General features: G+C 45.4%; 1 protein-coding gene across 1 annotated transcript; it reads right to left on the minus strand.

Annotated features, from left to right (window-relative positions):
* Positions 1 to 630: 630 nt before the first annotated feature.
* Positions 631 to 27,734, minus strand: LOC311106124 (bridge-like lipid transfer protein family member 2). Its single transcript, XM_084148440.1, has 39 exons — positions 26,945 to 27,734; positions 26,138 to 26,264; positions 22,684 to 22,733; positions 22,387 to 22,531; positions 22,165 to 22,283; positions 22,000 to 22,060; positions 21,704 to 21,887; positions 21,351 to 21,474; positions 21,114 to 21,238; positions 20,870 to 20,937; positions 20,578 to 20,714; positions 20,192 to 20,310; positions 19,485 to 19,699; positions 18,915 to 19,212; positions 18,501 to 18,706; positions 17,313 to 18,390; positions 16,986 to 17,177; positions 16,574 to 16,776; positions 16,340 to 16,458; positions 15,962 to 16,185; positions 15,592 to 15,782; positions 15,150 to 15,249; positions 14,806 to 15,005; positions 14,214 to 14,520; positions 12,541 to 12,698; positions 11,912 to 12,118; positions 11,099 to 11,198; positions 10,621 to 10,800; positions 10,260 to 10,381; positions 9,741 to 9,896; positions 9,375 to 9,496; positions 9,006 to 9,186; positions 8,416 to 8,502; positions 7,248 to 7,358; positions 6,924 to 7,059; positions 5,997 to 6,124; positions 5,619 to 5,720; positions 4,683 to 4,817; positions 631 to 2,364 (listed from the first exon to the last, which is right to left on the minus strand). Exons 1-39 carry the CDS (start codon positions 27,034 to 27,036, stop codon positions 2,179 to 2,181), a joined length of 6,795 nt encoding a protein of 2,264 aa, XP_084004566.1. The 5' UTR covers positions 27,037 to 27,734; the 3' UTR covers positions 631 to 2,178.

Below are 27,734 nucleotides of genomic sequence, written 5' to 3' on the forward strand. Positions count from 1 at the left end.
TCCCACCGTAAAGCATGGAGGAGGTGGTGTTATGGTGTGGGGGTGCTTTGCTGGTGACACTGCCTGTGATTTATTTAGAATTCAAGGCACACTTAACCAGCATGGCTACCACAGCATTCTGCAGCGATACGCCATCCCATCTGGTTTGGGCTTAGTGGGCCTATCATTTGTTTTTCAACAGGACAATGACCCAACACACCTCCAGGCTGTGTAAGGGCTATTTGACCAAGAAGGAGAGTGATGGAGTGCTGCATCAGATGACCTGGCCTCCACAATCCCCCAACCTCAACCAAATTGAGTCGGACCGCAGAGTGACGGAAAATCAGCCAAAAAGTTCTCAGCATAAGTGGGAACTCCTTCAAGACTGTTGGAAAAGCATTCCAGGTGAAGATGGTTGAGAGAATGCCAAGAGTGTGCAAAGCTGTCATCAAGGCAAAGCGTGGCTATTTGAAGAATCTCAAATATAAAATATATTTTGATTTGTTTAACACTTTTTTGGTTAATACATGATTCCATATGTGTTATTTCATTGTTTTGATGTCTTCACTATTATTCTACAATGTATATTCTAAAACTTTTGACCGGTAGTGTATGTTATTGGAGAAGTCTCATGCAGGGTACAAAATTAGATATGTTTGTGTTCTTTTACAGGGATGCACTTTCCAGTCAGTGTGACAGTATCATACAGACTTGAGTAAAATCCCAACACTATAATAAAAGCATAAGGCTAGAATATATATATCATTACAGTACTAGTGAATCAGGCTTTTCTAACTGTTGCAACAGACAGCATTTCTATGGTTGTCAAGGTGCTTTCATTTGAGATGAAAATGTTTTACAATCTACCTGATTTACATTTGCTTGAGGATACAGTATTCCTGAACCAGCAGGAAACAAGTCACATTAGTTGCATCTTAAAATGGCATCCTATCCCCTATATAGTGCACTACTTTGGCAACCTATCCCCTAAAGTAGTGAACCATATAGGGAATCCGGTGCCATTTGAGACACATCCATAGTCAACATATAAACTATGAAATGTTCTAACTGATTTACAGGGGAAATGAGCAGACAGTGAAACTCAAAAAATAGCCATCACCCCAGTCATGCTATTAATGCAACTAGTATAGGCTGCTCATTCTGAAAGTTCAGGACCATGATGCATTGAATGAAAATGAAATGTTTACTGTACGGCACGAAAAAAAAAGAAAAAGACACATTTGGTCAATAAGACCCTGGTATTTGTTTTTAGCAGAGAAGTGGGCCCCATATCCATATAATACGAGTACTGATCTAGGATCAGTTGTGACTTTTAGATCATAACAAATACAATTATATGGACAGGAGGGGATATGATCCTAGATCAGCACCCCTACTCTGAGACACATTGAATACGAGCCCTGGTCATACATGAAAATACATGCTTCATTAGACAGCAGTTCACAGAGAAAGATGGTGTGTTCCCCTAGGCTGGTGGCAGACCTCCTCTGTCTAGAACAGGGCAAAGTTTTACGCTCGAAAGCCAAATCTGGATTTCGATATTCAACTAGGGGCCGCAGATTATTTTAGTCAAAATACATTTGCGGGCCAGAAAAAGGGCAGTTATTTGAAAATATATAGGTCCATTATAATTCTTACATACTTTCTATATAGTTTTATACGTTCAAATGTGGCCTGGAGTAGTTTAACCTAAAATAATAATTTCCGCCATTGGGGGCCATATTTAATTGGCTGGCGGGCCGGACGTGGCTTGCTGGCCGGACATGGCTTGCCCCCCCCCCCCCCCGGTCTAGAACATACTGTGTTAGTCCCAAGACCTCACAGGTAATAAAGAACAGGGCGTGTCAGGGTCAGTCCTTGGCACTGTTTTATTATCAGTCTCTGTTCCCCATAATGACCTGCTACCTCCATCTCCACACCAGAGCATACAGTATTTGACCAGGTCAAGTGTCATCAGACAATACACTAGAAAATACATTGTGCTACTGTAGCTGCCATAGCCTGCATCCCAAAATGGCACCCTATACAGTGCACTACTTCTGACCAGGAACCATAGGGCCCTGGTCGAAAGTAGTTCACTATGTAGGGTATAGGGTGCCATTTGGGACACTACCATAGACTAGAGCGCAGTGGTCCAGTACAGTACTGGTTCAGCGTGAGTGTAGGTAGGCCTATGGGTCACTTGCGTCGGCTGAAGATGCTCTTCTTGCTGGAGCTCTTGTCTGAGCTGCTGAGACCGATGAGGAGTCGGGCCTTCTCATCCTCCTCCTGCTGCTGCATGCTACTGTCGGACTTCCCCTCAAACACCTTGCCCCGAGAGTCAGAGCCCGACGCCGGCTTCAGACGCAGCTTCTCCTTTATCATCTACACAGAGAGGGAGGGGGAGGAAACATACAGTGGGGAAAATAAGTATTTAGTCAGCCACCAATTGTGCAAGTTCTCCCACTTAAAAAGATGAGAGGCCTGTAATTTTCATCATAGGTACACGTCAACTATGAAAGACAAATTGAGAAAAAAAAATCCAGAAAATCACATTGTAGGATTTTTAATGAATTTATTTGCAAATTATGGTGGAAAATAAGTATTTGGTCACCTACAAACAACAAGATTTCTGGCTCTCACAGACCTGTAACTTCTTCTTTAAGAGGCTCCTCTGTCCTCCACTCGTTACCTGTATTAATGGCACCTGTTTGAACTTGTTATCAGTATAAAAAGACACCGGTCCACAACCTCAAACAGTCACACTCCAAACTCCACTATGGCCAAGACCAAAGAGCTGTCAAAGGACACCAGAAACAAAATTGTAGACCTGCACCAGGCTGGGAAGACTGAATCTGCAATAGGTAAGCAGCTTGGTTTGAAGAAATCAACTGTGGGAGCAATTATTAGGAAATGGAAGACATACAAAGACCACTGATAATCTCCCTCGATCTGGGGCTCCACGCAAGATCTCACCCCGTGGGGTCAAAATGATCACAAGAACGGTGAGCAAAAATCCCAGAACCACACGGGGGGACCTAGTGAATGACCTGCAGAGAGCTGGGACCAAAGTAACAAAGCCTACCATCAGTAACACACTACGCCGCCAGGGACTCAAATCCTGCAGTGCCAGACGTGTCCCCCTGCTTAAGCCAGTACATGTCCAGGCCCGTCTGAAATTTGCTAGAGTGCATTTGGATGATCCAGAAGAGGATTGGGAGAATGTCATATGGTCAGATGAAACCAAAATAGAACTTTTTGGTAAAAACTCAACTCGTCGTGTTTGGAGGACAAAGAATGCTGAGTTGCATCCAAATAACACCATACCTACTGTGAAGCATGGGGGTGGAAACATCATGCTTTGGGGCTGTTTTTCTGCAAAGGGACCAGGACGACTGATCCGTGTAAAGGAAATAATGAATGGGGCCATGTATCGTGAGATTTTGAGTGAAAACCTCCTTCCATCAGCAAGGGCATTGAAGATGAAACGTGGCTGGGTCTTTCAGCATGACAATGATCCCAAACACACCGCCCGGGCAACGAAGGAGTGGCTTCATAAGAAGCATTTCAAGGTCCTGGAGTGGCCTAGCCAGTCTCCAGATCTCAACCCCATAGAAAATCTTTGGAGGGAGTTGAAAGTCCGTGTTGCCCAGCGACAGCCCCAAAACATCACTGCTCTAGAGGAGATCTGCATGGAGGAATGGGCCAAAATACCAGCAACAGTGTGTGAAAACCTTGTGAAGACTTACAGAAAACATTTGACCTGTGTCATTGCCAACAAAGGGTATATAACAAAGTATTGAGAAACTTTTGTTATTGACCAAATACTTATTTTCCACCATAATTTCCAAATAAATTCATAAAAAATCATTTTTAAGTGGGAGAACTTGCACAATTGGTGGCTGACTAAATACTAGTTTTTTTCCCCATAGGTAATTTCAGAAAATATGAAATAACATATGGTTCAAGAACTCCTTAATCATCTATGGATGGGAAAAGGAAAACGTGAGAAATATATAGGACATATGACTAAAGTCAACTATACATAGTTCTATATTGTGACATATAAAAATAGCTTTAAGCAGGGATTGGCATTTTGGCAGCTTGGAACATCATGATGTACGTGTACTCCTGAGTGGCGCAGTGGTCTAAGGCACTGCATCGCAGTGCAAACTGTGCCACTAGAGATCCTGGTTCGAATCCAGGCTCTGTCGCAGCCGGCCGCGACCGGGAGACTCATGGGCGGCGCACAATTGGCCCAGCGTCGTCCAGGGTAGGGGAGGGAATGGCCGGCAGGGATGTAGCTCAGTTGATAGAGCATGGCGTTTGCAACGCCAGGGTTGTGGGTTCGATTCCCACGGGGGGCCAGTATAAAAAAAATATGTATTCACTAACTGTAAGTCGCTCTGGATAAGAGCGTCTGCTAAATGACTAAAATGTAAAATGTAATGATGGTAGAAGTGCCATTTTTGCCATCAAACTGCTACTGTAGGGCATGACTGTGTTGGTAATGGGAGGGGCCAAGGTTCTGTGCAGTACGGAGTAGGATGAAGTTGCCCCTACATGCTGACCCTGGGTTAGTTTGGCATTTTCCCCACTAATGGTCAAGGGGAAGGGGAGGCTGATCCTAGATCTGTATCTAGGGGAACTTTACCCCACAATGGTTGGGTTAGTAATAAGCGGGACAGGGTTCAGTGCAGTACCTGTGCTACCAGTGCTTTCCTGCTGTCCCTCTTCACAGCCATGGCAAAGTCCAGCCAGGTCCACGTGTTGTTGTGGTACTCCAGACAAGGCAGAACAAGGTTCAGATCCTTCCAGTCAACACTGCTTTTCTCTCCCTATGTGGACACAAGCACAAAATACATAATGAAACATTGTCTGGGAGTTAAAAAGTACAAGAGTTGTTCATACAATTCTACAATAATCATGCCTTCATGACATGTCTGTGTGGGTTCATTGATCTCCTGCTTAATTCATAAACGAATATTACATTTTCAATATTAAACATTTAGATTTTTTAAACATTTACTCAAGTCAGCTATGAAAAGGGATTGAAACACCATGGTTGATAATACCAAGCATTATGTAATCTGGAAGGCAAGATAATGCTGTCATTGGAAAATAACGATTATTTTGCAAATCCTTAAAAACATGAAATTGAAAATCGGAGTGGGATAAAAAATGACGTCCAAGTCACAAACACGCCAACAGTGTGAGAAGGTTTACATATACAAATCGGATAAAACACATGACAACACACCAGATGTTGAGGTATTTTTTTCAGTCTGCGAACAAAGCATGTGACCTGGTGTGGGTTAAACACAGAATCATGATGACATTTCTCTTTACCTAATAATGGCTGAGTGAGATTAAACATCTCCCTTCGAGGGGAATATTTATTTATGAACTCACTGACACACCAACATGTATATAGAATCAATAACTGTCTTGAATCAAAGCATTGAGTCCTGTTGTACTTTAGCTAGCTGCAAAATCCAGACAACTTCCGGTACATTCCCAGAAATCCCGGTTGGAAGATTCCTGGAATCAGAAGGGAATAAGCAGGAAATCCGGGAATCATCCAACCGGGATTTCTGGAAAATGTGCTACCCTTAATTTCAGCACATGGCGATACCTACCTTATAGCTGACACACAGGGGAACCTGGGGGATCTTGATGTAGATGAAGGAGTTATTCATGGCTGCTCTCTCCTTCATCTTGTCAATGTCATCTACAGGATGCTAGGTAGGGAAATAAATAAGACATACTTCAGTTTCAATACAGTACGGAAGATCTAAGGCTGCGTCTGAAATGGCACCCTAATACTCATCACAGAGCTCTGGTCAAAAGTAATATAACGAGAAAGTTGGGAAGTGCTTGTGAAAACAACGAGCCAATTCCCCCAGCAGATGTAGCTGGGTGTCAAAGTAGTATGGCAGTATGAACATTTGGGGATACATCAACACATAAAGATGAATCTTTTCTCATTTCTAATTTAACAAAAACACAACAAATACCTCAACAGCCTTACGGAAGGACCTCCTGACCCCAGAGGTGCGGTTCAAGCCCTGGGTGACGCCTTTGCTGGGGCCCATGACCCCCATGGTGTCCTCCGAGAGCTGCCGAGGCTTGATGACAGGCATGCCTGAGATACAATTTACATTAGTCATTTAGCAGACACTCTTATCCAGAGCGACATACAAGTCAGTGCATTCAACTAAGTTTAGTAGGAAAAACAACCACATACAGTAATTTAAGTTATACACCCTTCTTTGAAATAGCCGCAATCAGCAGAACCAGTGCCAGGAAGAAAAACAAGTGTGGATGTGAGTACAAGAAAGACAGCAGCATCATCAGCAGCATGGCCTCAATGACTCCACCACTCTACAGTCCACAACCTATACTCCTGCAGCTCTCCAAAATGTCCAATAGGGCACCCTATCCCCTTTATAGTGCACTACTTTTGACCAGGGCCCATAATGCACTATGTAGGGAATAGGGTGCCATGTGGGATGCACCTTCTCACACAGCCCTCAGGATCACAGTAGACCCTGGCTTTTAATAGCCACCAGGGGTGACACAGCAACTAGCAATCCAATACCACACATGATGAAGAGCTTGCAAAGACAATGGAAACTAATATTGATTGGTTGGGTGGAGAGAGGTGTGGATTTCAGGCTGGTCAACATGTAGAGGATGGTTGGAGACTTGAGGGAAAGTGAACGTATATAGTAAAGTATAACTGTTGCACATCAATAGCTGGTAAGTAAGTAAGCCTTGTCCGAGTCAGAATGGTCCATATGGCAGGCACCTATCTTCTGTTTCTGTAGCTTGATGTAAGCCCCCTGGACAGGATGCTAGCAGGTAGAGGCAATACATACATGTTTCTGTAACTTGATGTAAGCCCCCTGGACAGGATGCTAGCAGGTAGACGCAATACATACCAGTAGTGACCATTCGGGACTTGTCCTCCTCATCAGCAACTTCCTCCTCCTCCACGTTCCTTCCTGGGAAGAAGAATCCCATCATCCTTTTGAAGAACTGGTACATGAGCTGGATGGTGAGAGGAACCACGTTCACCTGGTGGCACAAACACATTACAACAGAGAAACATGTCTACCTGTATGCTCCCAATGCTTTCATAATTAAATGTTATGATCACATGTTAAGACATCTTCAATGTTATGATAACATATGTTATGACATCTTCAATGTTATGATCACACACATTATCACAGCTCTAATGTTATGATCACATGCTTCCTCACCTCAAAGTGCTCCTTGACTGAGATGCCTCCCACTGGGGGCCGGACCTTACTGAAGATGCGCAGGCCAAACTGCCGGCCGGACTGACACGGGCTCTGAGGACGCAACACCACCTAGGAGACAGCTTTCATGAAGTTAAAAGTCACAACACAGAGGCTGCATCCCAAATGGCACCAAAAGTAGTGCACTATATAGGGAGTCATTCGGGACGCAGCCAAAATAATCACTGGAATAATGCCATGCTCCTAACCGCTGATTCATGAAGCAACCCAAAAATATTTTTATGTAATTTGGGAAACCAATTTAATTCAGAATACAGTATATTCTGTAAAGACAATACAACAAAATTGAAATGTGTCCATATAGCATCAATGGTGATCAGGGGGATAAATGAATCAATTCACAGCTATATGGATTTTTCCTCCCATTTGAACAGGAAAACATTTGGAAAACAAACACGACTCACACAGCGACGTAAGGCATGGTACCGTACAGCATTCAGATGACGGTGCAAATGCAATGAGGAGCACGCAATAAGAGGAGGGACTGTGGAGGTGGGCGTTGGAGTGAGCCAGTCCCATGGTGGACATGCAATGCTGAATAACAAAGTCTGTGTCCCAAATGGTACCCTATCCCATGAATAATGCACTCCTATTGACCAAGGGCCATAGGACTCTGGTCAAAAGTAGTGCACTATATAGGGAATAGGGTGCCATTTGGGACACATTCATAATATTCTGAGGGTGATTTCAGTGATGCTGACTGGATGATTGAGCAGTATGGCGTCAACAACAGTGACATGAACTCCCAGTTACTGTACCAGCCCCATACATACCCTCACGTGCTGCACAGAGGAAACCAAGTAGAGTTATCAACACAAGCAAACACTGCTTTAGAGGTCTTTGTGAGCACAACATGTTGGGTGCAACATGACCTGGAATCATTGGATCAGTAACAGCAGGAGATGGAAACTTATTGTTTCTGACAAAAGATTGCAAAGACTCAACAGAAAAGACTTGTCCTATCAGAGATCCCCTTTAGAGGCAATATTTGTAAGCTCCACAGATGCATAGCTCTACTGGCTGTAAAAATGTATCCAAAGGATACACGGATTGAGCTACAGACTGCCCTTACCAAAGAAAAGATCAGAGATGAGCACTATTTCCTAACCTTGTATGCAGCGTTGGGGAGCAGGTTGTTCATGGTGAACCAGCCCAGTTCCAGGAGATGCTCTGCTGTGTCGTCTGACTTGTTCAGCTGTGGGAGGAGACAGTTTAACAGATGTTTAGCGTCAACATCAGGGCTCGCATTCATAAAGCATCTCAGAGTAGGAGTACTAATGTAGGATCAGGTACCCCCTATCCATATAATCTTATTCATTATTATCTAAAAGGCAAAACTGATCTTATTTCAGCACTCCTAATCTGAGACTTTCTGTGAATATGGGCCCAGCTCTCTAGCCGAAGCACAGTATCAAAAGAGTTAGGGTCATCTCCTTGTTAGGACAGAGCAGCAGTGTCCTCCCTGCCCCTAGGACAGAGCAGCAGTGTCCTCCCTGCCCCTAGGACAGAGCAGCAGTGTCCTCCCTGCCCCTAGGACAGAGCAGCAGTGTCCTCCCTGCCCCTAGGACAGAGCAGCAGTGTCCTCCCTGCCCCTAGGACAGAGCAGCAGTGTCCTCCCTGCCCCTAGGACAGAGCAGCAGTGTCCTCCCTGCCCCTAGGACAGAGCAGCAGTGTCCTCCCTGCCCCTTGCCCACCCACCTTGCTGTACATGAACCTCTGCAGCTCCAGCTCAGCGATGCCCAGCTGTCCATCCTCCTCAGTGAGACACCAGCGGGCCTGGGCAAAGCAGATCTCTGTCCTGCGAACCACACTCACGTCCTCCGGGGGCTTACGCAGCTCCAGCTTATTGGCCCTCTGCAGCTGGAAGTCTTTAAAACATCTGGGAGCAGAGAGAGACATACAGGGAAGAACACAGGATAGGATGAGTCAGTAATCTTAGGAAGTATCTCAGAACTTCCCATGGTTGGCCGAGTAGTTTTCCTAGGCATTGAAAAGATGGTGTGTGTGGCAGTGTTGGGTAGTTTGACTAGGCATTGAATGGTGTGTGTGTGGCGGTGTTGGGCTGACCTGATGAGGATGTTGAGCTCCTCACTCTTCATCTGCATGTCAGTCTTCTCCTGGTTGAGCTGGTTCTGCAGCCTCACGTTGATCTCTGACAGCTCATCTCCTCTCAGCTCCTCAGGCTGGGCCTGGGGGAGGTCACACACCACACAGGTCAAATACACACTTACCAAGTAGATATTTCAGTGCTTTGGGGTTCATAACTCAGGGATGTGTTTTATTCCCCCTCTAGATTATAATTGAAATAAAGTAAACTAGATTGAATACAACCATTGTCCCTCCCAGAGGAATTACCTTCACCTTTGGTTTTCACCTCACAAGTAACAGTGCTGAAATCAGCCAGAGTGTGTGTCAGTCTGTCCAATGGCTCACCCTGATATTGGAGTAGATCTGTTTCTCCAAGCGTCTGATCTGGGCCACGTGCTGCCTGACGGCCTCCTGCAGGTGTAGAATGCTGCTGCGCTGCTCCTCTGGGTTACTGGAGATCTCCAGCTGGAAACGCACTCGCTGCTTCTTCTCACTGTGCTCCTGGGGACAGACCCCCCACACACAACATGGTCAGAGGGTAAGACAGGAGGCATCCCAAATGGCACCCTATTCCCTCTTTTTCCTATTTAGAGCCCTGGTCAAAAGTAATGCACTACATAGGGAATATCATGCCATTTGGGACGCATGAGGGACTTGTACAGTGCAGAGACTTCAGCTATCATACAGTAGGGGTGAATCCGAACTTCCACTCGAGTAAAATGTTCACTTAGGCTCCCATTGAGCTCAATGCATGACTAAGTGAACATTAAATTTAAGTGGAAGTTAGGATTCTCCCCGTATACAGTTGCAAATGCTATAGGACAAAACACTGCCTAGTCAGATGATGTTGAGGCATCTCGTTACCTTGCGTTTGGGCTCAACGTGCAGCAGTAGGTTGTTGACGATGTCCAGGATCATAGCATACTGCACAGGGTTGGTGGAGATCTCCAGGTCATGGTGAATGAGGGTGAAGGTGTCCACAGCCCCTGAGAGTGCAGTGGGGGGGAAGACACCAAGTTGAAGGGCTCAAGCCTTTACACTCAATAACAACACAGCAAGATTGTCAGCATGTTCTGACATTGTATTTGAGGATGTCAGTTGCCTCACAAAATAAAGTAGAACATTAGAATGGATTTTAGCATCCAAACAACATGATTAAATTCAGGGAATTTTTTAAAAATATGATATAAAACAGTGCATATATGAGCTCTATGGGTTGGCTTACCAGCTTGTTTTTTCAGAAGGTCTTCCTTCTCGTTGCGCCGTAGCTCTGGGGGTTTGATCTGCGTGGCCAGCTCAGGGTCGATGTCGTGGCTGTAGCCGATGTAGTACATGCGACAGCTGCAACGAGAGATGATACGCTGGACCTGCTGGGTGTCATTCACCTGGGCCGGCTGGTTCCAGTCTGGATTCACAGAGAGGAAGTGTTACATTTACCTTGACACAAGTTAAAAGGGTAATTCCACCACTTAACCTAATTTTAATTATCATCGTGGTACTTTCTTAGGACCTTTTTAACTATAGAACATAGAAATGTGCAGTTTACACATATGTAGACACTGGCATGGTGCTGGAGATAATGAATATGAGGAATTCCCCTTTAAGGAAAGATTCAAATCAAGATGAGATGTTCAGCTTTGTAGGGCCAGGGTTTAAACATAGTGCATTCTATGAAGTAGAGTATGTGTGAGGAGCAGCAGTACCTGTGGTGGTGCTGACCATGCCTCCAACAGCCTGGCCACTCTCCATCAGCTCCAGCACTGAGTCCAGGTGACGCTGCCTGTGCTCCTCAATGTTTTTCACCTGCAGACGCACCATGCACAACCAAGGCAAAGACACACGGTCAAAGCTGTGACAGCACCCTGAACGGCTAACTGCATAAATCCACTCTCTGTTATGCAACTTGGACTTGAGCCTGAATGTAAGCCATGAGCCATGCACAACACATCACCATTCAATGCTTCAGATGATCATTTATGGTAGTTCTTGTTAAAGCTGCAATGTAACTTTTTGGCCGACCCGACCAAATTCACATAAAATATGAGAGTTATAGATCTGTCACTCTCATAGAAAGCAAGTCTAAGAAGCGGTAGTTTGTTCTATGTGCACTATTTCTATGCTTCCTTTTCTTAAGTTTCGTTTTTGTGTCTGACTTCTTTTTTTTCTTTTTTTTTACACCAGCTCCAAACAGCTGAAAATACAATATTTTTGGTTATGGAAAAGATATTTCACAATGGTTTAGATGGTACAATGATTATCTACACAATAATAGTCCCCTGTAGCTCAGTTGGTAGAGCATGGCACTTGCAACGCCAGGGTTGTGGGTTCGTATCCCACGGGGGGCCAGTATGAAAATGTATGCACACACGTGGATAAGAGCGTCTGTTAAATAGCTAAAATGTAAAATGTAAATGTACTTGCTTGCTTTGTCACAAACTGAAATTAGGCGAACTATTAGAATTTTAGCAACCAGGAAATTTTTTAAGACCCTGTTAATAATGGTTTCAATGGCCCACCTCAAGCCACAGCTGCCAGTCCTCCTGTTCTGAGGGGTTGGGCTCCATGGTGGCAAAGTACTGCATGCCATCCAGCAGACAAGTCCAGGTTGTCTTCTGCTTGAGGGTGTCGCTGTACCAGGCCGGGTGGTGCTCACACTGCAGCAGCTGGGCCTTGGCAGCAGACACCAGCACGCAGCCAGCCGTCTCTGTGCCACGCAGCATCATCTACAGACAGACAGCAGGGCAGGATTATAACCCTGGAGACTGGAGTGTCACATGCTAAATAAATGACTGGCAGAACATTTTAAATTAGAAGTTGCTAAAAATAGAACAAGTTCTGTTTTCTGTATTGCTAAGGATTCGGTTTTCTGTATTGCTAAGGATTCTGTTTTCTGTATTGCTAAGGATTTGGTTTTCTGTATTGCTAAGGATCCGAAAAGATTGAAACGCAGAACATTCCTTCAATATTTGTCTATGTCCATTAAGGTCCTGTTAGCAAACATAATTGTTACCTTTGGGGGCAAATAAAAGTGTGATTGGCCCACCGCGCTTTACAATCTTAATCTGATTTGCCTGGCCCACCGCGCTTTACAATCGTAATCTGATTTGCCATGAACCTAAACTCCCAGACTAGTGGTCCGTTGTACCTGACAGTTGACCAGCTCGATGAACCAGTTGCGGTTGTAGACGTCGTCTGTCTGGCAGGCAGCGATGCCACACAGCTGATCACTCACACCAGAGTCCTCCTCTGAGAACACCACAAACTTATCAGTCTCCTCAATCAGCTTCTGCAGCATGGACGTCCCTGCAGAGAGGAGGAAGGAAATTGAAGAAACAGAGTCAGTAAATTCTCATATTGAAAGACCCTTCATGTGGACTGGCTGGTCTAGCAGTAATGTTGCAGCCTCTGGCATACATACACTTCATGACCAAAAGTATGTGGACACCTGCTCGTCGAACATCTCATTCCAAAATCACGGGCATTAATATGGAGTTGGTCCCCCCTTTGCTGCTATAACAGCATCCTCTTCTGGGAAGGCTTTCCACTAGATGTTGGAACATAGCTGCTGGGACCTGCTTCCATTCAGCCACAAGAGCATTAGGGAGGTTGGGCACTGATGTTGGGCGATTAGGCTTGGCTCGCAGTCGGCGTTCCAATTCATCCCAAAGGCGTTCGATGAGGTTGAGGTCAGGGCTCTGTGCAGGCCAGTCAAGTTCTTCCAATACCGATCTCAACAAACCATTTCTGTATGGAGTTCGCTTTGTGCACAGGGGCATTGTCATGCTGAAACAGGAAAGGCCCTTCCCCAAACTGTTGCCACAAAGTTGGAAGCACAGAATCGTCTAGAATGTCATTGTATGCTGTAGCGTTAAGATTTCCCTTCACTGAAACTAAGGGGCCTAGACCGAACCATGAAAAGCAACCCCAGACCATTATTCCTCCTCCACCAAACTTTACAGTTGGCACTATGCATTGGGGCTGGTAGCGTTCTTCGAGCATCCGCCAAACCCAGAGTCTCCTGTCGGACTGCCAGATGGTGAAGCGTGATTCATCACTCAAGAGAAAGCGTTTCCACTGCTCCAGAGACCAATGGCGGCGAGCTTTACACCACTCCAGCCGATGCTTGGCATTGCGCATGGTGATTTTAGGCTTGTGTGCGGCTGCTCGGCCATGCAAACCCATTTCATGAAGCTCCCGACGAACAGTTATTGTGTTGAAGTTGCTTCCAGAGGCAGTTTGGAACTCGGTAGTGAGTGTTGCAACCAAGGACAGACAATTTTTACACGCTACACGCTTCAGCGGTCCCGTTCTGTGAGCTTGTGTTGCCTACCACTTCGCGGCTGAGCTGTTGTTGCTCCTAGACGTTTCCACTTCACAATAACAGCACTTACAGTTGACCGGGGCAGCTCTAGCAGGGCAGAAATTTGACAAACTGACTTGTTGGAAAGGTGGCATCCTATGACGGTGCCACGTTGAAAGTCACTGAGCTCTTCAGTAAGACCATTCTACTGCCAATGTTTGTCTATGGAGATTACATGGTGGTGTGCTTGATTCTATACACCTGTCAGCAACAGTGTGGCTGAAATAGCCGAAACCACTCATTTAAAGGGGTGTCCACATGTATAGTGTATCTACAGTGTTGACATGGGTTCGAAACCGGCCTGGCGGCCTTCCCCCACTGTCATCCTCTTTCACAATCTGTTCAATAAAATCTGTAAAGCTCTGAAAAATATATATTTAAAAAGAAAATCATATAAAATAGCATTCATTCACAATAAGTTAGGTTGCACTTCAGTTACTCCAGGGGAAACATCCTACCTTCGTGATGGCTCTTCTCAGGGCGGCTGGTGCTGGGCATGGTTGAGGTGGAGGGGGCTGTGCTGGGGCCGGCGGAGTAGTTGGACAAAGAGCGCTTGTGCTTCTTGGCAGCTTGCAGTGTAGTGTCTATCCTCAGGCCCTTCAGAGCCTCTGTGGAGAGGTTCCTCTTGAGAACGGCTGCCTTCTTGTAGCCGTCGTACAGACCGAACGCTATGTTCCTGTTAGTGGTGGTCCAGGAGGCTCGCAGGTCAACCAGGCACAGCTTGTGGGTGTAGGGGGCATTCGCCTCATCTTTTGGGTTCACCTCCTGTCACAATGAGAAACACCATTAATATGCTTCACGTTTTTAAAAGAGATCTAGCTACACCTTTTGACTGGAGAACTACAAATCAAGGGTTGAGACACAGAGCCAGAACAAATATAATTAATTTAAATCTCACTACAATGGTTAAGAAGCTACTGTGTGAGTCCCAACTTGCGCCCTATTGGCCCTGGTCAAAAGCAGTGAACGACATAGTGAATAGGGTGCAAATGGAGACGCAACCTGTGCCATCAACTTTGGGGTGTCTACCATCCCCACCCGTTGTCTTACCTCCTCCATGCGGTTGCTCTGGCGCTGGTAACTGAGGGAGGACAGGCCGAGCAGGTGGGTCTTCTTCACCTGGGCATTGATCTGGTGGTCGGCCGTCTCATCCCAGGTGGAGGCCATGAGGTGCACCGTCATCAGGGACAACTCCGACACCATCTGGGTCACGTTCCACTCTGAGATCAGCCTCCTCATCACCGTGCCCGCTGAGAGAACGGACAGACGGACAGGACAGGGAGACAGACGACACACACACATTCGGGGTTAGACCAACAGGCAGGCTGTCATTTGAGATGCAACCAATAAAATAAATACCAATAAGACCATTGTGTTGTGCCCCCTCTTCTTACCCTGTGGGATGAGTCTCTGAGCCCCTCTGGTGAAGACGTGGCCTTTGCTGCACTCCACCTGGATGCCCCTCTGCTGAGCGAAAGAGGCCCAGTAATGCACCTGGGCAGGAGACACAAGGTCAAAGGTCAAATCTCAAATGTTAGCGCTCATAGGAGGTAAAAAGAACATGCAAGGGACAGTGCTCTCTGAAAACATGGAATCAGTAATAAGAGATCATATAAGCAGAAAGACTGATGTCTTTAAAATTACAATTTTATCCTATATTGACAAAGCTTTGTCTGCTTTGTTCTTGGGATGTAGGCTGAACATTAGCAGTGAGTGGATGAGTCCCAAATAGCACCCTATTCCCTATATAGTGCACTACTACTGGTCAAACTATTGCACTATAAAGGAAATAGGGTGCCATTTGGGACACACCCATAGTGTTGGTGATTTACTCACTTGTAGTTGAGGAAAGGCTGCTGTATAGGACATCTGTTTGTAGTGCTGGCCCAGCTTCTTTCGTATGGGCCTGAGGCTGTGGAAGAGCTTGCCTCTGCAGATGGGTCTGGAAACGCTGGTCCAGGTGGCCCAGAAGTTCTGCATCCAGCGCAGGGTACTGCTGTACAGGAGGATTCTGGGCTGGCACGGCTCTGAGAGACAGAAATAAAGAGACAGTCAACATCAGAGCTAATGATTGTTTGATTATTCGTCTTGACTATTGCATCCAAGCTAAATACATACACTTGATTTAACAAGTGTACACTGTGTCCCAAATGACACTATTACCTACATTACTTATTTGACTAAGGTAACCGGACAATCGCCTCACCTGTGCCACAGTGTTGGTTGAGGTCCATGGTGATGGAGAGGTTGAGGTTCTCTGAGCGGAAGGCTCTGAAGGAGTCGTGAGGTTGTCCTGAGGTCACATCAGCTACGTTCTCTGCACAGCAGAGCATTACAGCGTGATGGTCATGGGGGTTGCCATGACAAAGCCACTGGAGGTCAAGGGTCATGCACAGATTTGGCAGGTGCAGGAAACAGATGTCGTCATACCTGAGAAGAACAAAAAAAAAAGAAAAGAAAGCAACAACAAAAATCACTAATTCTGAACAATTTCCCAAAACATGAAATTCTAAATGTTTCACAGGTGAAGCTGGTTCCAGTATCTCTCTGATATTTGAAAGCCAGATTTCGGTCTGCCACCTACTTGGAGGCTGTCCTGACATTGACATCCATGTCACCTTTGAAGACAAACTGCCCAGGGTTCCACTCATAGTTTACTTTGATCCATTCCCAGTGCATGTTCTCTGTAGTGTTATAGGGGTCCTACAAAATAGCAAAATTATGTCAAACACAATTGCTGCTAATCCTAATTCTCAGGCCAACACATTTTCCAGAGACAGTAAGTGGCTAAGAAGTGTTGATCAGACTGTGTGTTAACCTCTGTGGCCAGCTGATGGAGGTTGGCCTGTTCTATGTCCATGATCCAGCGTCCATGTACCAGCAGACGACTCTTGTCCCACCAGGCCAGAGGAGGGGAGGGGTCAACCGTGGGTTTAGTCAGCAGATCAACCACCTGGCCAATCAGGGTCCAGGCTGGGTCCCAGCAAGGCCCCCACACTATAGTGTACAAGGATATATTGGCTGCATGGAGAGAAGAGGAGATGGGAAAATAAGTTGAATTAGCACAACTGGCAGTATATGTTTAGAGATTAGATAACACTACATTAAACTAACAAATCCAGATTCATATAAAGTTATGTGATTGACCGCTATGTGTCTATTGTTGAAAATAAACACAAATGTTCATCACAAAAATAGAGGATCGCGCTTCATTGAAACACTTGACTCACATTTGAAATCGCAGTAGAACTTGAGTGGTGGCATGTTCCTGTAGACAGTTACATCTCCCCATGGCTGGCCTAGTGGCACTGTCTGCCTGCGGCGAGCCCGGCCCTGCCCGTCCTGCTCTGTCCCGATCAGGCGGCCTGACAGCTCCCAGTCTCGGATCTCAAACAAGTAACGAGGATAGTCCCGGATTCTCACTGGCACAGGGGGAGAAATAATTAAGTATAAATATAATATTATCAATATTCATAGAAATAATTAAGGTATGGTCAAATGTAGTGGACTATAAAAAGGCAATAGGGCACCATTTGGGACATAATCCCATCACTCACCCAGGAAGGCAGTGAGGTTGAACTTGACTGCCCGGCACCACTGGACCACCAGGGGGAGTCCATCTCTGGGGAAGGGGCTGACTCCGTCGATGTCCCTCAGCTGCTCGCGGACGCGTTCCAGCCCGTGGAGGGACTGGTCGGCCAGAGCCACCAGCTCCAAGTCGGACACCGTCCAGGTCAGCAGAGACTTCCTCATGGGCGTGTTGGAGTAGAGGCGACGGGAGCGCTGGATGTAGATCTCTATGTGTTTGCGCTCCAGAGACGTATATAGCTCTTCTATCTTCCTGGCGGGCAACAGTTCTCCGTGCTGCTTTCGTAGGTCAGCCACCTTCTTGTCCAGCAGCTGGAGCCTCTTGGAGCTCTCCTTGCTCTCGTCCTTCATCAGCTCATAGTTGTCCCTCAGCTTGATCTCAAACACATCGTCCAGGAAGACGAAGGAGAACTGGCTGATCTTGAAGACCAGGTCTGGGGGCAGACGCTGGGGGTCTGCGGTCTGGCTGGGGCTGCTGTGCAGGGACTTGAGCCACTTCTGAACGCTGATGAACTTGTCAAAGGTGTTGGAGAAGTTGTACTGGTAGGGAAACTCCACAGCTAGGCAGGGGCAGGTGAACACCCAGGCACGGTTGTGTCGGGTGGAGAGGAAGGGGAAGAAGTGGCGTTGGTCCAGGGCCTGATCAGGGTGCGTCTGGACTTCCAGGTCCTTGAAGGAGAATATGTCGTTGCCGTCGAAGTTGAGAAACATGTGTGGCGAGCGGACGTTCATGGAGCCGGAGTGTGTGGAGAGGGACAGGGCGTCTGTGTGCAGCAGGAGGTAGTTGAGCTCCGTCACCTGGGCTGTGAAGCGGGTTCTGCCCAGTTCTACACGCACAGACAGGTCTTTGACCCTACTGTGGGCTGGAGAAGTCTTAGTAGATCCACACTCTGATGAATCTGCTAAACTATTGTCCTCTCTTTTCTCTGTCAGGCCTAGAGAGTCACACAGAGTATCCCAGCAACCCTGGCTCTCTGTCGCGTGGTGATACAAAAACATGTGGTCTGACGGCGTCCATTGCACTGCCAGCTCCTCTTGACACTGGACCTGCACAAGGGAAGAGGACAATGCACGTGAACTTATCTGAATAACACTGTCAATCAAGAAGAAGGAATAGGCCTGACGGACTGACGGCAGGATGAGTAACTGTAACCTACCTCCACGTTCCCGGTGGTGACGTGGTAGCAGATGGCCAGGGTGGAGAGGCTGAGGACAGGGTTGGGGGTTTGGGCTGAGGGACAGCAGGGCTCCATGGTCTCTGTGAGAGCCTTCACTACAGACAGACACACACCCTGGACAGACACTGTGGAGCTTTCCGCCGAGCCTTGGGCCTTCACTGTGTCCACCCGCAAAGACACGGCTCCTAACACCACACAGGAGCCAGTTACCATACAGAATGTAGGCCTTGTCAGAGATGGAGATTAAGGATCCATCCAAAATGGCACCCTATTCCCTATATAGTGCACTAATTTTGACCAGGGGCCATAGGGCTCTGGTCAAAAGTAGTGAACTATATAGGAGATGGGTGCCATTTGGGACGCACCCTAAATAACACTTCCCCTTTAACTTACCTGCTACATTGGAGAGTGTGAACACATTGACATCCTCCAGGTTACACTCAATCTTAAAATAAAAGGCACCCTGACTGGGGGAGGTTATCCCATCAACAAGGGCAGGTACAGGCACCACATCTGGCTGCTCCGAGGCCTCCAGCTTCCTGCCGTTGTCCAGGTTACAGAGGGCCAGTAGGCGGGACAGGCACAGGGCACAGGTCTCTGACACCTCCAGCTGTAGGCCCTTCAGACTGGACTCCACACTCACACTCTCAGAATGGCTACTGGACTCACTCTGGGGCTTGTTGAAGCTCCCCTGGGGAGACAGGGACAGCAAAGACAACAATGTCTGGTGTAGTATTAGTCAAATACTAATCATGGCTGTGATCATCAGGTCAATACAGGAAATGAGGGAAAGTAGGGTATTAGTTTAGAGGATGGTCAATTTCAATGATTTATGAATAGAGTGTAATTTCAGAAAATGATTTCCTGTAGCCTGATTCTGATGTTCTTCATCACATCATTGGAACCCAGGGGAAACCATAGGGAGTAGTAGTTAGTGAGTAACCCTAAATAGCTATTGCCTACCTTGTTGTATGCCTGCGTTACCTGCAGTGTAAGGGAGTCCAGGATGAGTGCTTCCCCCCACACGTGTTTGCCAGGGGGGTGGGGTGCCTGCTGGATGTGGGAGCCCTGGCCCACCCTCCACCAGAAGTGGTCCAGGGACAGAGAGAGGCGGCGGTGAACATTCTGGAACTTGAGGCTCTCTGCGTTTGTGCTGATGTCCAGGAGGTGCTGCATCTCTACATTATACATTACATATTTAGATCTACTGAAAATCACAAATCACATTACTACATTTTGGGATGCAACTCTAACTCTACTCACTATGTATAGGTGTGTGATGATTCCCGTGGTGTAAAAGGATATTGCATTTAATTCCCATATATACAGGAATAAAGTAATTGTATTTAATATGTTACAGAGTGGCAAAAGCTAACTGTGCCTTACAAAAACACTTATGATGACTAATCTAATCTATCAGGGCATGTTATGTTTGGAAAGGGTTGATTCAACAGCTACAGCACGTCAAGTACCATGATTCATCTCCTGAAACTGCTGCAATGTTGAAAGCAGAATGAACTGAAGAAAAATACCCACTGCTGTCCATTAGCATTCCTGTCATTCCTCTCCAGGCAAGACTAAACTTTGTGTTCCCACAACAACATATTCTTGACCTTTAATGCAACGGGAGTATATTTTGACCATGCCCTGTGTGAGTATGTGTGTTGTACCTGTGCTGACTGAGATGAAGCCCAGGGCAAAGGGAGGAGTGTCTCCCAGCTGGACAGACACGTTGACATTGGACACCGAGGAGCCGATCATCACTGGGGCGTCCAGGTGGGGGAAGTTCCTGTAGGACGGGAGGGTATGCAAATACTCCACTGGACTACACACCACACCACAATATACCACCAGATACAACAGAAACATGAGGATGAAGACAGGAGAAGATTAGAGTGTTAGTTGTTTTCAGTTGGGCTCAAAATCAAAAGAAACCATGCTATAGGGCCAGGTTAGTAATGTATGTTGTTGGATATCGTCTTTACATCCGTTTCAAGCAATCAACTGGTGTGCTTGACATTCTCCTGCCTGGTTTGTCAGTTGAAAATGCTCATACCTCTTTCTATGAGCTGCTTTCCTATGAATAAGCTGTTTCCATGGAAACAGGTCTAGCCAATGGGAGAACTCCTGGTGACGGTAGTGGATGATGCAGGTGTTGACTGTGACTGACCCTGAAATGTCCACTGATGTCACCTGGGGCATGAGTGGGAGATGAGCAAGAGACTTCAGATCAAACTTATTTCTTACAAGAGGTCAAATGTCAAGCATATTTGCAAAGAGCTTTGATGATGCAGTGCAACTATGAAAACTAGTAACCGTATCAATCAAATCCGAAGCACACCACTCACCTGCAGGACAGTCCTGAGGGTGTTAAGGCAAAGGATTCTCTGTCTGCTCTGGGAGAGGAGAAGCCCATCTGTTGATACAAAAACAAGGAATGGTTATTTTCCTCCCTCCCAGACCCTCCCTTTCCCTCCTCTATGGCTACATCCTAAACGGCAACCTATTCCCTATATAGTGCACCATGTAGGGAATAGATTGTCATTTGAGACGCACATCTTTCTGGTGCCCAGTGCCCAGCTCTCCACTCACCCTCCAGAAGTAGCTCCAGGCTGCTCTGAGGGAAGCTCATCTCAGGGGTGAAGCTCCTGAGGGGCAGCTGCTCGTCCTCACGTCCGTATCCCACCTTTAGAGACTTTAGGGTCCAGTTCAAGTGTCTGGATGATTCAGATATACAGTCAGAGGAAGAACAAAATGACAGTGTGCCTTTTTTTGTAATAACAAAAACAAAAAATATGATTCATACTAACTCTGTGCCCTATGACTCACCTTTTCTGGCTGTGCATGGACAGGGTTATACTAGTATTCTCAAACTCCATGTTGACCTTCTGGGGCACCAGCTGATGAAACTGGTCCACTGCTTCAGTCTGGATATACTCGTCCTTTTCACATTCTAGAACAAAATGACAACAGAGAGAAATGGTTGTGAATAATGCATCGCCGAATGGTTCTCAATATCACCTCACAACAGCCATACAACAACACCACGTCTGCGTCTCAAATGACACACTTTTCCCTAAAGTAGTGGACTATGAAGGGAATAGGGTGCCATCCTTGTTAAAAGTAGTGCACTATATAGGGAATAGGGTGCCATTGGGACACAACCCTTTGCACTTTCTCACCGTCTGCAGAGAGAATGCTCGCCAGAGGAATTGGTGGAAGCAGTAGCTGACTGAGAAACAGGCCCTCGTGCAGCTCAGCCAGCAGTGTTCTCACACACAGGGCCAGTCGACCTGGACGCACCTCTGGCAGGCTGACATCCCCAGACAGCACCAGGCTCAGGGACACCTCCGCCAGACATGTATCCTGCTGAGCAGTGAGTTTGGACAATGCAGTGAAATACATTGTGTAGTAACTCTTCTTTAAAGAGACACAAGCAAAAGATTGCTATGTTTATATGGGAAGAAACTCCACTTACTAATCGACTGCTTTTAAGCACTTTACTGCTTAGCTGCCCCACAGAAAAGTCCCAGGCCAACCTGTTATGAAAGTTTGAGAAATTGTTATGAACATTTAAATAGTCAGGCTAAGCTAAAAAGCATGATCTGTTTAGATGAAGTTAGAGTGTGTGGAGGTTTAAAACCTTTTGCCCTGGTGGTCGAGCAGTAGGTCGATACTTGAGGTGGTCATGTGCCATAGAGACTCTGACAGGGCTAGGTTTAGCACCATCACGTTGATGGAGTCAATATGGAAGGACAGCAACTGAGAGCAGAGAGACGGCAGTTAAGTGAGCTGAGAGCACTGTTTTTCATGAATAATTTAATGAGTAGCATTCTTATGTGAACAGATGCGTGTTGGTCCCTACCTGGGAGAGGAACCGCAGGGCTGCGGGGCTAAGGGGAACCTTCCCTGACTCTCCTCCATCACGGCTCTTAGGCGCCCGAGGTCTTAGAGGCTGCTGCAGATCCACTCTCACTCTGGTCTCGCCCACACACAACGCCAGGCACCTCCTGTGAAAAAAACCCAGAGTTCAAAACCTTGTATTGTTGAATGATTCACAGGCCCTTTCCCTTAAAGGCCAAGATGCCTGAGAGATATGCAATTAAGTTATGAGATATTATGAGGGTATAAGATTGTATAAACATGTCTTTAAAACACTCACGGCAGGTTCTGGTTTAAAAGTTTGCTTGAAATCCATATCCTGTCTATTTCCTGCAATAAAAACAAGGAGAAATGCACCTGTTTTACAACTCAATTGTAGTCTTACGAGTTGAAAAAGTGTTTAATCTACATTGTGTGACTTAGAGACAATACACAAATAAATACCCTTCCCAATGAAAACAGAGAAAAATTATTTCTAGGGATGTAACAATTCGGGGAGATGCATCGGTCCCAGATTCAAATGTTTAAAATGCAAGTGCATCAGTACACGGACCCCAAACCGATCCAAATGTACCATGCAGCAGTCAGAAAATCGATACAAACGTTACAAATCGCCGGTTCACAAAAATGTTTTGCTCATATTACATTTCTTCTACCTTCCGAAAATACCTCTCATATTGTGACAACTGATGCTTCCGCTCCTTAAGCGTCAACTGCATGTAACTGTGTTGAGTCATTGATCTGTGAGTCATTGATCTGCAAGTGATTTTGCATGCCGAACAACCCCAGGCAATATCAGTAGCCTTGTCAAACTGAGAACTGTGCCCAGCTTCGCACGTTGAACAACGTGAGGTAGGCACGGTGTTGCCAATTTAGCTGGGGGGGGGGGGGGGGGGGGGGGGGGGGGCTGGAGAGGGCGACCGCATCTGTGCCGCAGCAAGGCAAATTGGAGCTGTGAAGTCCTCGCGGTAACGGCAAAACGTAATCTAGCGACAAATGAAGGAGCCAATAGCGATTCTCACTGAAAAATTGTTGGGAACACTGGGTAGGTGGCCTGTTCCTGATCTTGCACATCTGTGTGTCACCTTTGGCATTCAAATGCTAAAATGGCTTGAGTGATAGTCTTTATTAGTTTATTACCTAAGTAATTCGCTAGATTATTGTTATCTATGCGCTGTTGAAAATAGTGTTTTACCTGAATAATAGTAAACTACCAGAGAATTTTATTTGTCACATGCGCCGAATACAACAGGTGTAGACCTTACAGTGAAATGCTTACTTACAAGCCTTTAACCAACAATGCAGTTAAGAAAGAATTCCCCAAAAAATAATCAAAAAAATACAATCTAAAATAATAGGAAATAAAAGTAACAAATAATTAAAGAGCAGCAGTAAAAATAACAATAGCGAGGATATATACAGGGGGTACCGGTACCGAGTCAAAGTGCGGGGGCACAGGTTAGTCGAGTAATGGTAGAGCATGGCGCTTGCAACGCCAGGGTTGTGGGTTCGTTTCCCACGGGGGGCCAGTATGAAAAAATTTATGCACTCACTATCTGTAAGTCGCTCTGGATAAGAGCGTCTACTAAATGACTAAAATGTAAATGTAATATGTACTTGTAGGTAGAGTTATTAAAGTGACAACGCTCATCTGGCTATACCTGCTGACAGTGGAGGCTCCTCAGAGGATGAAGGATTTTTTAGATAAAATGTTTAGATAAAACTATACTAAATATATTCACATCACCAAATAATTGATTAAAAAACATTATTTTGTAATGAATGTCTACAGTAGCCTCAACAGCACTCTGTAGGGTAGCACCATGGTGTAGCCGGAGGATAGCTAGTTTCAGTCCTCCTCTGGGTACATTGACTTCAGTACAAAACCTAGGAGGCTCATGGGTCACACCCCCTTCCATAGACTTCCATAGTAATTATGACAACTTCCGGAGGACGTCCTCCAACCTATCAGAGCGCTTGCAACATGAACTAACATGTTGTCCACCCAATTAAAGGATCAGAGAATTAAATCTAGTACTGAAAGTATAAGCTACAGCTAGCTAGCACTGCAGTGCATAAAATGTGGTGAGTACTTGACTCAGAGAGCGAGAAAGACAATAGTTGAATAGTTTTGAACAAATTAATTTATTCAAAAATGAAGAAGCGAGAGAGAGAGCTAGCTATATTTCGTTGTATTTTTTTTCCCACTTTCACTTACTTAGCGAATGCAGCTAGCTAGTTTAGCCTACTCAAAACACCCAGCTCAAACAGAGAGGGATCATATGTTAGCTAGCTGGCAATGGCTATCCAACACTGGAACACTTCCAAGTCAAGGTAAGCTTTTTGTTTTATAAATGTATTGCTACCGGGGCCGGCCGATGTAACTGCTAAACTGTTTGCTGACTGTACAATGTACTGCATGATTGTAGCGGGTTTACATTTTACATTTACATTTTAGTCATTTAGCAGACGCTCTTATCCAGAGTGACTTAGTTACTGAGTGCATTCATTTTCATACTGCCCCCCGTGGGAAACGAACCCACAACCCTGGCGTTGCAAGCGCCATGCTCTACCAACTGAGCTACAGGGGACTGTTTACTAACGCGTTAGTTCCAGTAGCTATGTTGACTATGATATTAGCTAATATGGTAACAACGATGTAGGCTACAACGAGCAAAGTAATCATGCTGTTTGTGTGTGTTGTTTCTTAGGCAGAAGCAAACGGAACAAAACGGTGATAAACATACTTTAATTGTTCCAATAGAAACTCTTGTTTGCAACTGCTGGACTAATGATTACATCTTAGATCAGCTAGATGCAGGCAAGTGTGCAAGGTGGTATTGAATATGTCAATGTCTGTCACCTTGATTACTCTACATTTTGTCTCGACATGTGCACCTACGCTGTAAACTTTCATTCATAGGTTAGGTTGTAGCAACCGCAAAAATTATAGTATCATGTAGTAGCCTAAACCTATCGATGTTACATTGAACTGGGTGAATGGAATATGAATGACAGTCATACAATATGCTGTAATAGAAATAAGGCCATGCTCATAAAAAAAAGAATCGTCCTCCCTCATCTTAAACGGCACTGACCACCACTGCCTGCTGAATAGGGCTTACAATACATTTTATTGTTCAGGTTCACCATCAGCAATAGTTTTGCTTTAAACAAATCAGTGTATTTTTACATATACAGGGTAAAGTTGATAATTTCATAACAAGGGAAGCAATCACTTTTGCGAGGTGCACTGCATGGCCGAAGCGAGAAGAGAAGATCACTCCGTAAACGGTCAAAACCATTCGATTATGAGATGGAGGTGAAATCCAAAATTGTGCTATACAGTGAGTTCCTTCAGAAAGTATTCATACCTCTTGATTTATTCCACATTTTGTTGTGTTACATCCTGAATGCAAAATGGAATAAATATATATTTTTTGTCACCCATCTACACCCATCAGCAGCAGATTTGAATTTAGAATGGAAAATGAATGTGTTTATGCAACTAATGTTAATACGTTGAATCGTAACGCATCGAACCAAATCGCATCGATTCGTTCTCTAATCAAACCGAATCGTTTCAAACTAAAACGTATCGTTCCTGTATGGTATCGAAGCACATGTACCTAGCTAGATATGTATCGGAAAGATGCTCATCCATAAATTTCATTTCATAAGCCACACTCTCTGCGTAAATGTCGTGTACAAAGCCTCTTAGCGGTGTCACCTACCAGTGTGTGCTGGGGCTGAAACTGGATACTGATTCCACACACTGAAAAAAGCCCCACTGATTTGATCTTCAGCTCAGCGTTCAGTGTGTTGTGGAAGAACCGTACCGCCAGGCTGCATATGAACCATCTGAAAACAAGCAGAGAGAACATACCATGTCAACTGATTTTATAATGTCACCGGTCATAAAGAAATTATACATGGAACAGTCACTTATCATCTGCGTCCCACATGGCACTATTTCCTACATAGTGCACTTATTTTGATATGGGTCAAAAGGAGTGCACTACATAGGGAATAGGGTGTCATTTTGGGATGCTACCATCATTAGTGTGCCACCTATCAACGATGACTAATCTTGTCTCTCACTTCTCCATCAACAGAGCTGTGTGCTTGCCTGTCATATTGAGTTCCATCAAAGGACAGGCTGGCACTTGTGTTTGTGCACAAAGACAGGGCATTGTTCTAGCCAACTCTTGCAGCAAAGCTTCAGCAGTTCAGTTGTCTGATAGCCCAAGTCACTCCCATTACAACATTTAGTGGGTTCTCTCCATTTATCAAGTCACATGAATAGTGATTTTCAGAGTCAGGTATTCCAAATTAAAAGGTATGCATAGATACTTTCGGAAAAGGGGACAGCTGCACTATTTTATGAAAATTAAAAGGTATGCATAGATACTTTCGGAAAAGGGGACAGCTGCACTATTTTATGAATAGGCAAGAGTTGTTCTAGCAATAGAAGAAAGCTATATAGGACAGGAATATTATGTGAAAGTGTTCTTCCACCATGTTAAGGCATGTTTTCTTACCTGAAGAGTAGAACAGATAGTATCAGGAGCAGGAGAAGTGCTAGTAAGACGATCAGCAGGAGAGACATTCTGTCCTGATGTTGCGCCCTCATTCACACCCAATGTGTGGTCATGGGGCTGGTTCTTTTGATTTCAATGCCACACGGTGGGAAATTAATAGCCAGCTCAGCTCCTCTTCGGAGCCCGGCCGGAGACACCTGTCATGCAGGTGCCCCGAGCTTAATGTGACGTTATGACTTGTTAGCTAAAGATTGAAGTACATGCATGTCACTATTCAAGAGCTATTAAATAACATATGCTAGCTAACGTTGTCTTGTCTAGTCTGGAAAATCTGATAGCTACACTTTTCTAGCAAGCTCTCAGTGCCAGACTGTGTAGTATGCTAACTAACGTCGCTACCTAACGACGTTACTGTCACAAAAAATTGCGTTAACAGTTTGAAGGAACCGATATAGCTAGTTGGCTAGATGGATAGGTAGCACTGGCTCACAGTTTCGAGTAGCGAGCTAGCTAACTATAGTCAGATATCACTGGTCAGTTACTAGCTAGCTAGTAACGTTAGTTGGCTAGCTAAATAGCCACGTAGCCTACAGCGTCAATTTAAACCAATGTTGACAAACTTGGTAGCTAGATAACAAGTATAAGCCCCGTTTCAACCTCTTGAAAATCTGACACACTCAAATGTTCTTATCCCGTCCGGAGGGTTCTCATCCTCCTTACATTTTCAGTGGCAAAGCACAATCATCTTCTAGGTTTGTTGTCCACAACTGTAAACAGATGAGCAGAAACC

This window comes from Coregonus lavaretus (genome assembly GCF_964263955.1).
Source record: "Coregonus lavaretus genome assembly, chromosome: 30".
Taxonomy (NCBI): Eukaryota; Metazoa; Chordata; class Actinopteri; order Salmoniformes; family Salmonidae; genus Coregonus; species Coregonus lavaretus.